Source organism: Hippopotamus amphibius, chromosome 1 (genome assembly GCF_030028045.1).
Source record: "Hippopotamus amphibius kiboko isolate mHipAmp2 chromosome 1, mHipAmp2.hap2, whole genome shotgun sequence".
NCBI classification, from domain to species: Eukaryota; Metazoa; Chordata; class Mammalia; order Artiodactyla; family Hippopotamidae; genus Hippopotamus; species Hippopotamus amphibius.
In genome coordinates this window covers 9141516-9153038 of record NC_080186.1, presented here as the reverse complement: position 1 = coordinate 9153038, position 11523 = coordinate 9141516, and the positions used below count along the sequence as shown (strand labels likewise).

The 11523-nt window shown below is 53.8% G+C and overlaps 1 protein-coding gene across 1 annotated transcript in view; it reads right to left on the bottom strand.

Moving 5' to 3' along the window:
• Positions 1 to 1436: 1436 nt before the first annotated feature.
• Positions 1437 to 11523, bottom strand: part of TNFRSF8 (TNF receptor superfamily member 8) — a 44498-nt gene continuing 34411 nt past the window's right edge. Inside the window, exons 14-16 of the mRNA XM_057731136.1 lie at positions 7853 to 7878; positions 5374 to 5563; positions 1437 to 1781 (exon numbers count right to left, since the gene is read on the bottom strand). Of these exons, the coding sequence (XP_057587119.1) occupies positions 1537 to 1781; positions 5374 to 5563; positions 7853 to 7878 (461 nt within the window). The 3' untranslated portion in view covers positions 1437 to 1536. The remainder of the gene's footprint in view (positions 1782 to 5373; positions 5564 to 7852; positions 7879 to 11523) is intronic.

Here is an 11523-nt window from a genome sequence, read left to right as displayed (position 1 = left end):
CTTGCACAGGGTGTTTTGGCAATTATCCAGCCCACGTAAACTCCGGGTTCTGGTGTAAACTGTCTCTCGCAGTGTCCAGCCTTTCTCCAACTTTCCCCAAAACATCTGAGCGGTTTCAGAAACTACCCTTGTGATGCCTGACCCAGCCTCAACTTCCTCCAGAGAACAAGCAAGCTGGTGAGTAAACAGCCGCTTTCCCGGGCCTGGCTTGCAGAGGGTAATCCCAGCAGCCTCCAGGCTGCCTGTGACTCAGTGCCCCGGGCCTCTTCTGTCCACACTCCCTTTCCAAGACCACTTGTTTTTTGACAGGAGTCTGAAAGCCCTGGGGAGAGGAGGAAGAGAGCCCTAAGCCAGGGCACTTAACTCCTTAGCGTGAAACGCAAAAATCCTGAAGTCCAGACTGAACTACGAAAGGCGCTTTCTTTTCCGGCAGAATGGCTCAGTGAAATTGAGTAGTTTTTTGACATGCACATCCCCATCACGGGTGCTGAGCGGCTGGAGTCAAAGGCACCACCAGGATCTATGCACGTGGTAGATCTGGGGAAGGCACATCTTTCATGGCCCAGGACAGAGCACGTGGTACCCACAGAGCGGGCAAGGACCCAAGAAGGGCCCACGGTTCCCCTTCTCCATGCGGGGAGGAAGCCCCCTGGGCGAAGCAGAGCATGCCCCTCTCCAGGCAGCAGCTGGGTGGGCAGGGTCTCCGGGTGGGCAGGGGCACCAGAGCTGCTAAGAATCTGCAGGTATCTAGGTCCCGAGATGCATGCTGCGGCGGGGACACTGATGTGCCCTGGGCCCTGGGCCCACCGTGGAGGCTATAGAACAGGAAGCACTGGAGCAGCAGGAGTGTCCCAGCAGCCCAGGCAGGGCTGGAGGCCAGGCTGGGGGCTCACGTCCGCACAGAGTTCTGCGCTGTGGCTACGGCCGAGATGGAGCAGCCGGACAACACCCCATCGCTCAACTTCCCTTTTGACTCAGGAGAAACAACCACAGGCGCTGGCTCAGTGCCCACGGGGCCACTTCACAGTAACTGGGGGCAGCTAGCACGGCGGCAAGGCTGAGCGGGCACCACTCCTGAGGCCACGGTGACAGGAAAAGGTGGGCGTGTGGTTGGGCAGGGGAGGGTGGGGTGGGTTATGTGCCTTGTGGCCTCAGCCTCTGCTCTGGGGTGTGTGTCTGACACCCAGGGTGCTCAGGCATCTTCTTGGCAGCAGCAGAAGGCAGGATGCCTGGGCCCTGCCGGCCGTCTGTTGCCCCAACACACAGCACTGTTCAGATCCAGCCCCTTGGTTGTCTCTGCTGCACAGGCCTGGGCTCCCCAGAGTCTGAGTTGGGGGGCAGCTGGGTGGGGGTGCCCGTACAGACCAGCAGAACCTCCTGCGCTGATAGGCTGGGTCTACTGATGGATGCCGGAACCTCATTTCAGGCCAGACGCACCTCTGCCACCAGGTTGGTGCTACCAGCTTCGGGCCACCGGGGCCACCGTGGTCTCCAGAGGCACCCAGCTGCCCTCTCAGCCCCAGCCCAGGCCAGGCCTCATTTCCCAGAGACGGTCGTGGGCAAGGGGTCCTCCTTCCCTTCCTCCTCCACCGAAAACATAACGTCCCCACAGTTGCCCAGCGGTGGTTCTGTCTCCTGCTCCGGGTAGTGGGGGGCATGGTCCACCTCCAGATCCTCCTCGAACTCAGGCCCGGGCAGCCCCACAGGGCCCTGGACCTCAGGCACCTCGGCCTTCACGGTCCCCACAATCACGGTGTCAGCCTTCATGATGTAGATGTTCTCTGCAAAGCAAAAGGGTGGGGGAGATGAGGAGATCAGAGCCCCAGCTGCATGGAAACACATAGGCAGAGGAAGGTCCCAGTCCTGGCTCTGCCACTCCTGCTGTGTGGCCTCAGGCAGATGGCACAGCCTCTCTGATACACAATAAGCCCCGCCAACTTCACAGGTATCCTGAGGCTCAAAGGAGATAAAACAGCTAGGAACTGTGTGCTGAAAGGTTAAGGACTAGCCCATGTACAGGAGATGCTTGTGATTTTCTCGACACTTCTGCCGGGATGGGGTAGGAGAGGAGAGAAAAGGGTTAGGAGAGAAACAGGCTGTGGGGAGAAATCAGGGAATGACATTGACACCAGTAGAACCAGTGAACACTTGCAGAGTGTGCCTGTGCAGGATGCTATTCCAGATGCTTCTCACACATTAGCGCCCGAGTCCTTGCATCACTTCCACAAGGTAGAGAGTCTACCATCATCCTCACAGATAAAGAATCTGGAGCCCAGAGACATTAAATGACCTGCCTGAGGTCACTAGGTACTTAAAAGAAATCCCCCCAAAAAAACTTCACCCTGCCCAACTGCCCTTTCAGCTTCTATCCGTGTACCTAAAGCAGAAACCTGAGGATGGAGAGGTGGAGAGGGGGCGGCAACACATCCTGGTGTGCCTGAGAGGCTCCTGGTTTTAGCATTGAAAGGACCGCGTCCCAGGAACCTCTTCAGTCCAGGCAAACCCAAACAGACGGTCACACCCTACAGCAACCTCAACCCTGTTCATCATCACCAACAGCCTGCGATCTGGACAGCTTTGCAGGGGCCAGTATATCTCGGTGTTTATTGCTTATTGTTTTGTGCCTGCCTAGCACAGAAGGCTGTCTGTGTGGCTCGCCTGGATGAATAACCAGCCCACGGCATGACCCCTGCCGTCCGCTGACCACTCGCTGCCAGGGTTTTGGAGTCTCAGGGGAGCTAAGGAAGGTGCCCGAGAAGCCGGGAAGTGGGGAGCCTGGCTCACCCAGGTCAGCTCACTCCAAACGCCAGCAGCCCCGCTCCTGACGGTCTTGAGCTCAGGGCAGAGAGCCAGCTCCCCATCGCTCAGCCCTGGACCTCTCTCTGGAGTCGGAATGGGGAAGCTCAAGAGGGAACTTGAGGGCTAGGGTGGGGCAGGGAGCTCGGGATCCCTGCCTCTCTGGCGAACCCGGTTACACCCCTCTGATGCAGGAGCCCCCCAAAGATTCTCAGGGCCTCTGCACCCTCAACCCCATTGCATAATGCCAGTTCTTCTGTCTTGGTCTTTGACGCCTCCAGGATAGAGAGACGTGTTCAAAATAGCAGTAGGGGCTACAGGGAAGGCTACAAGCATGACATAAGCGGTGGGCTGGGAGGCCTCCCTGCACCCCGAAAGAGAGCACAGCCTCACGCCACCACCCTCCCTCAAGGCCTGTAGGCCCCTTGCCCCGCGACCTGACCCGAAGGGCTGGCAAAAGGTGGCAGCCAGGGGTGGTGAGGGAGAGGAGACCCCGGAAGGTGAGACAGAACCCAGAGGAGGCCAGACGGGACGAGGAGATGAGACAGACAGACAGACACAGAGGAGTAGGGGTGTGAAAGGAGCGGTGTGGGTTTGTCCAGATAGAAGCAGCCGCAGCTGGGGGCCAGGCTACCCCCGCCTTGCGTTTCTCAGGTCCTGATGCCTCTGGCTCTGTCCCCCATCACAGGGTTACCCCCTCCCAAGTTGGGGGGGGCAGAGTCTTCTAGACGTTGCTTGGACTTCCTGCCCCACCTAGGGCTCCAGAATCCAGGGACATTGTCGTGCTGGGCAGGAGGGTGGAGATGAGGGGAACGGGCTCCCCCTTCCCCGGGGGTAGAGGGCTAAAGCACAGCCAGAGTTTTGGCGCCTTGGGAACTGGACAAGGGGGTACGTCTCCGGGGAGGTGTCAGGAGGACGAAGGGCTCACCATCTCTTGAAGGTCCCAGGAGAAGCTCCAACCTGCTCACCAGCCAGGCTTACAGGCCAGGCTGCCCACGCCCCAGCCCACCTGGGAGCCTGGTGCCTCCATCCACCGCCTCCCCCCCAAACACTCCCAGAGCCCCAGCCCTGTGGTTCCAGGCATTGTACTCAGCATGCACTCAAAGGTTCAAATTAGGACTTCTTAGGAAATTTGCAGGAGATGCCTGCAGCGGTATTTCCCAAAACACATTCTTTTCCAATAACAGTTCCTAAAAGCTACAGTTCCAAAAATTTCAGCTTGGTGCTACGGGCTCTTGCCCTGAAGCCTTCTATCCAAAAATCCCTGCCACAGAAATGTGTAGGATGATCACAAAGGGCTCTTTGGAATTATCTCAGTGATGGTTAACCCTCCAGAGAAGACAGAGATGGAGCTCATTATGGCCCTGCCCCCAGGGAGCTCACAGCCAAGTGGGGGTTGGGGGAGAAGGAGGCTGGGTGCTGAGGACACTAAGCGGGGAAGCCTGGGTTCTGGGGGCGCACAGCAGAGGGGTGTCTCCTAGACTGGAGAGTTGAGAGGGAAGGGAGGCCTTCCTGGAGGAGGAGGCAAATAAACGGGGTCCTCAAGAATTAACTAGATTCAAGGAGGTGGAGTTGGCTGTTTCAAGTGAGGAAGCAGCTCCTACGGAGAAGCTCAGAAGTGAGATAGGGCTCCGTAAATTAGGAAACTGCTATTCAGTGGGAAGACCAGACCTGTGGGGTTGAGAGGCTGGCAAGCCTGGTGGGGAGGAGGCAGCTTAAATGCTGGAATAAGAGGCCTGGAATCCACCCTGCAGGTGGCAGGGACCCCCTGGAGGGCTTCAAACAGGGGTGTAACATGGGCACGTATCCATTTTGGTAGAAATGCTCTCGTTGCACCAGGGGAGAGAGAAGGAGGGAGGCAGAGAGGCCCATGGGAGCGGAAGGTCTGTCCCAGCTGGAGGGTGGCTGCAGTTTGGGGCGCGCTGACCTCCGTGCTCCACAGCGGGGTGATGCGGAGCCCACAGGCGTGGGGTCGAGTCTCCGCGCTGCCGCTTGGTAGCTGTGTGATGGGGGAAATCACTTCTCCCTACTTAACTGCTGTTTTCCCAATTGTAAAAGGGAGGGAAAGACCCCATCCTCAGAAGGCTGTGTGACAAGAGGCGACAAGTGCACAGTGCCTGGATGCATCAGCCATGCGGCAGCTCTTACATCCCTGATGTCTCCCTCCGTCCCCCTCAGGGGCCCTTTGCTGGGGGTCGGGGTGGCATTTACTTTGCCTCTAATGAGAGCAGGCACCAGGCAAGGGGAGCCCCCCACCCACTAGGACAATTTCATGCACATCATTTCACGAATTCTCACAATGGCCCCGGATGGATATGAATATCCCGCTATTCCCATTTTACGGAAATTTACACTGGGTTGAAGAAGCAGAGCAAGCTGTTTGATACCCCTGAAAATGGCTTAACTCCTTCCCAAAGATCATCTCCTACTTAGGAGGGCCGGTGGGAGAACCCCCACATCTTCCTTGCTGGGCTTTCTATCCCCAGGGTCTCTGGTCCCCGTTGGGGGCTCAGGGCCCATCTCCCCCTGCCCCCTGCCCCGTGAGTACCCCAAGAACCCCCACACAGGCTGACTCACCGATCCTGTTGTTGGTGTGCTCCATGGTCCCTCGGGGCTCAGGAAGGTCCGTGGGGGTCGAGGGGCTGCTGGCTGGGTTGGCCTCCAGCAACCGCAGGCTCTCCAGGTTGGGGCAGGTCTCCACAGCCGGGGAGCTCAGCAACCCCTGCTCCTCACTGCCCGGCTCTGTCACTGATAGGCTCTTGGTCAGCTGCCGTGGGCACAGAGGGAATGGTGCTGATATAGGATGCCCCAACCTCCCCCAGTCTCTGAGCTAGGGAGCCCCTGTTTTTTCATCTCCATAGACCCCAGTGAGTCTCCCTCTCTGCTTTAAAGCCGTCATGCGCCTTGATAGCCTGACTACCTGCGTGTGGGACCCTCTGAAGTCACATGGTTTTTAACTTGTACTAAATAAAGATACTGTCAGCATTGCAGACAATGCTTACCATGTGTTAATCCTTAACAGCCACTCTACAAGGTGGCTATATGAGCACCCTCCCCATTTTACAGATCAGGAAACTGAGGCACAGAGGAGGCCAGTAACTTGCTCAGGGTTAGTTAGTAAGTATCTGGCTAGTACTTGAACCCCAGTATCTCACTTTGGAACCCATACACGTTAGCCCCCGTCTCCAGGCCCACCCCCACTCCCCTGCTCCTGGGACAGGAGTCTTTTATGATCACACTGATGTATTCTAAAAACAGTTATGTCTCAGGAAAATGTGGGTTTCGTTTTTGATTTTTCCGTAAGTGCCAAGGAGAAGTGCTCTTGTGAAATGTTCTCCCATAAATACCGTTTACCTTCAGCCTTCAAAAGGGAAAGAGTTTGAGTCATTCAGAAAGTATAGCTACATGATCCTGAATATTCGTTTAAAATTACTTGAAGTCCAAAAGGCGGCATTCTTAAACAAGCTACTATTAATGTGTTGGCCCACGTGCCCAAAAGCTATTTGATTACCTTACAAATTGTTAAATACTTTTTTCATGAAATTTCTCAGCATCATATATATGGAATCTAAAGCAATGGTACTGACGAACATAGCGGCAGGGCAGGAATAAAGACACAGATATAGAGAACGGACTTGAGGACATGGAGGGTAGGGAGGGGAAGCTGGGATGAAGTGAGAGAGTAGCATTGACATATATACCCTACCAAATGTAAAATGGAGAGCTAGTGCGAAGCTGCTGCAGAGCACAGGGAGATCAACTCGATGCTTTGCGAAGACCTAGAGGGGTAGGATTGGGAGGGTGGGAGGAAGGCTCAAGAGGGAGGGGATATGGGGATATATATATACATATAGCTGATTCATTTTGTTGTGCAGCAGAAACGAAGACAACATTGTAAAGCAATTATACTCCAATAAAGATGTGAAAAAAAAAAAAAAAACTTTCTCGGCATTAAAACAGCAACTTGTCTGACCCAAGCATGTTTGAATGTGATCTCCCACGATGTGAAATTGAACTTGTATTGTGGTTCCATCTATTATGTTTAAAAATAAAGGATGGAAACCGTTCTTGCGTATGAATGTTTGAGTTAAAAGAGAGTAACAGAAGAACTGATGAGTGGGGAAAAAAAAGTGGGCGAACCACACACACCTGACACCTGGCCCATATGGTGTGCTTTGTCCTTCTCCCCCCTCAGCTGCAGAGGGCGGTGCCCCTGCTCCCCTCCACACTGGTCCTTGCGCTGCCCCTGGGATGCCAGGCACAGAGCAAGGCGTCAGGACAAGCCCGGTGAGGACCTGATGTACGCGCCCCATCCTGGGTGGTTGCAGGGTCAGCGGTGACATGTGCAAAGCCCCCAGCCCAGCGCTCGCACACAGCGAGCCCTTCATGAAAGGCAGGTGAAGATGCTCTTACTAGGAGGCAGCACAAGGTAACAGTTCAGAGCACCGGCTTTGGGGTCACACAAACCAGGCCTCAAATCCTAACTGACCTATTTTCCGGTCGTGGAACCACCTTTTCTGTCTGGGCCCCCATTTCCTCTTCTACACAGTATCAACCTCTGTGTGTCGTGAGGATTAGCTGGAATAACTTCAAGAAAGCACAAAGCCAGGTGCCTAGTGTACCGTAAGTGCCCCATACGTGATAGCTGAAGTTTCAAAAGTTTGTGCTCACGATTTGACATCCAGCTCTGAGGACGAGACTCATGGAGGAGTGAAGGAGAAGGGGGAAACGAACACAGGCTTCCCCCAGACCACACCTGGCAACCAAATGGCCCAAACCGAATCCAGTGTCTGGCAGGCCCTTCTGGAAGTCCCCCGAGGGATGAGCCAGCGGCCGAGGCTGCTGTGGGGGGGGCTCTGCATCCTGGGCCAGGGCCTGGCTGAGGCCCCGCCGTGCTCAGCGCTCCCTGCCTGGGCCAGACCCGGCCTGAACTTGCAGGGGAAGCTGCACCTGGGCCGTGGGAAGCGAGGGATCCACCGGGCCGCTCTCAGAACCAGCAGATCTGCTAGGGAAGGAGTCACGTTTAGGGGCACAAAGTTGGGAAAGGGCTACTTACTGTCAGGTTCCTCCTGGGCCTGGAATCTGCAAGGAGAAAAAGAGCAGTGACTTCACCAAGGGGAGTCTGGCAGCTGCCTGGCCCTGCCCCACCCCCCCTGCGAGCAAATGCCCCCTCCACTGCCCCCAGGTAGTGGTGCCTCCATCAGACCTAGAGAGCACTGCATGGGTTTCAGGCCTGGGGCACAGGGGCTTACCTCCCAGTGGCAGCCAGAGAACAGAGGAATCACTTCTCTCTCAGCCACCAAGCAAGCCCATCAGGACTCCAGACCCCCTTCCGAGCCCACCCACTCTCATACGCACACAGGAGAGGGTCAGGACCAGAGCAGACCCCAGTTGGAGCTGAAGACGCTTCTGCTGGGTCAGAAATTGGTCTGTGGCTGCGGCTACTACCTGGTAGCCTCCAGGAGCTAGAGAGGCCAGAACCCCCTGGAGCACCATGTGAAACCCACACAACTCACATGGAGGACCCCCAGGTGATAGAGAGCGGGTGACAGTTCCTAAGGACCTCTTCTGAGTTCTGTGTCGGACACGACTAAAGCCAGTGGACCCCAGAGCCCTTTTGGCCAGGCCAGCATGAGTTCGGTTTTCTATCACATGTGCCTGAAATAGTCCACGTGATCAGCCTCACTGGTCATCCCAATCCCTGCAATCCCACCCTCTGGTGGGCTCGGGATGCAATGATCCTTAGGGCACAACCTTTATCTTCTCATCCCAAACCTCACACTCTCTCCAACTTTCCTCTCATATTAAACAGGGCACTAGGTCATGGCCAAGTGTATGTTGACATTTAACCATGGCCTGATGGCCACCTGGGAAAGCTGGAGATGGTACCCAGGCACCTGTCTAAGCCAAGGCAAGTCACCTCCCAGGTGCTGACCATCGTCTGGGGGCACAGGGCCTCTTACAACTCCCGAAGAGGCTGCCTACAGAGGTATGGCTTTTGTTGCTACTACTTGTGCACACCTGACCAGAGAAATCTTGTACGAAGAGGCCAGGATGCCAGCTAAGTCACCTTCAGAACACTGTCTGACCTCAGCCGCTCCGGGGAAGCAGCATCCCCGAATCCTAGTGGAAACGCTCACTGGAGGCCAACTGACCACGATAATACAACAAGACAGGCAATCTGAATCTGCTGTGTGGACACCAGGCCAGTTTGGGGGACGCTCTTCCATCTCCCTTTTAAATGACCATCAGCAGGTAAAATGTCTAAAGGGGAAACGGATCAGAATAATGGTCAAAAGAAGTACATGTATAAACTGACACAATTCTTGACTCTTGATTTAACAAATCTGGTAACTCTGGTCACCTTGGGAGGCCGAGGCTCCCTTCCACGAGGAGGCCACTGTCCATTGCCCGAGCCAGCACTTTGAGAAACACTGTCTGGCCTGAGGCACATTCTTTTAAATGATGTCAGTGAAGCCAAATCTTCACCCTTTAAGAGTGATTTTGAGTTTTGCAAACAGCCAACTGTCATTTGGCAGTAAGTCATTGAGAAAAAAAGTGTGTGACAACGTAACAAGACAAAACACATAAAAATGATAAAACACAGTCTTGGAGAGGATGTGGGTAAACAGGAACACAGCTGCTCATGCCCTGTGAACTGGTTCCCTCTTTCTCACGAGCCATCTGGCAATGAAAACTTCACACACTTTGACCCAGTAATCCTTCTTCAGGGACACACCCTCAGGAAATAACCCAAAGGAAAGCAACCGGGCTGTGAACTGCAGTGCAGTTTATAATCACCAAAAACTGAAACCAAGCCCGGCGCCAAGCTGTAAAGCAGCTTAGCAGTCCTACATTGGAGGCTTTCCTAGCAGTGAAACTCCAGCACAACGTCCTTCACTTTTCCCAGCCTTTAGTTCTCTCATTTGGAAACGGGGACAGATCATGCCAACTTTGGAGGGTTTTTATGAAGATGAAATGAGATCTCAAAAGCGAAGGTGCCCAGGGATCAATCACGTTGAGAGCATAAGCCCTTGATATGTTATGATGAAAATGACACTGAACCCATGTGGTCTTCCTCCCTCAAACCCACAACTCCAATCCAATCAGGAGAAAAACAGTAGACAAATTCCATCAGAGAGGCATCCTACAACTTAACCCACCAGCACGCCTGAAAACTGCCAAGGTCAGCAAAAGCAAGGAAAGACAGAAACTGTCACAGGCCAGAGGAGCCTAAGACATGACGACTACATGCAATGTGGTGTCCTGGGTGGAATCTCAGAGCAGTACTAGGACATTAGGCAAAACTAAGCAGGTCTGAACAGAGTACGGGCTTTAGTCAATAATAATGTATCAGTATTAGTTTGTTTATTGTGACAAACGTACCGTACTAATACAAGATGTTCCTAACAGAGGAAACTGGGTGTGGGCTATATGGAAACTCTCTGTACTAACTTCTCAAATTTTCTGTAAGTCTAAAACTTTTCTAAAAAAAAAAAAAAGAAGTCTATTTAGATTTTTTTAAATTAAAACATTTAAGAGGGAAGGTGGCCAGGATGCCACCTAGCACGCAGGGCCCAGGACGCTCCTGTGGCTTGGCACTCCACCACAGCGAAAAGAAAACCAGCATCTGATACTGACAGTCGGAAACAGGCATAAAATACCATCAAGGTGAAAAGGCAGGATCCAGAAGGCACGAACATCTGCTTACAGCCATGGTACAACCCGCCTGTGTACTTTGATAAAGACCCAGAACAAATTGTGCCAAGTACAGAGGTCACATTTCATAAGTGCTTTTCCCCTAAAAAGGTTGCTTCAGTCCACTGTCTTCCCTTATTGGTATTCTTGCTTTTTGAAATAACAACAGTCTTCTCATAAACATGTCCAGCATCCCAGGACATGCGTCCAGGGATACACACACTGGGCATCGGTGGGCCCCTCCTCCCCAGGGAAAAGTGCCTGGTTTCCCAGGGCTGCTCTGAGGGCTGCTCTAGCCAAGCACGTGGGTTCTGTCACCGGAGTTATCCATCCCTTCCACTCTCATCGCTCTTCCCTTTCAGTCTCATCCCCTCTCTGGCCTGGGGTCCCGGCTGCTGTCAAAAGCAGAACAGACCCAAGGAAGGCGTTTGGCAACGAGCACCCCTAGATTCAACTCCAGGATGGGACAGGGAATTACAAGCTAAGTTAGGAACATTGTAGAGTAAAGGAGTGCTCCAGGGAATTCCCTGGCATTCCAGTGGTTAGGACTCGGAGTTCTCACTGCCGAGGTGCCAGGTTCAATCCCTGGTCTGGGAACTAAGATTCCACAACTCTCCCAGCGCAGCCAAAAAAGAAAGAAGAGAGAAAGAAAAAAAGGAAAAAAAAGTGCTCCAAACACAGAAGAATGGGGACAAAAGGACACCAGAGCCAGCTTGAAGGGGTCCCCACTGGCCTAACCCAGGACAATTTGAACATCAAATTAAGTGCTGATGGCAGTAGAGTAAGAGAGGAATCATGAGTCCAGACGGACATACATACAGAAACGGAGGGAAGTTGATGTGGCACTGATTATTCACAGAGCCTCAAAATACCTCCCTTCAAAATGCTTAGCAATGACCACAGAGGAAAGAGGACTTCACGCTGGAGAAATCTGGCAGACACCACCCTAATCAAGGGCTCATGGTGAACACGCCACCGGGAAAGGGACAAAGAGAAACCTGGTGGGGGGAGGGGGGATGCCTCCCTCCT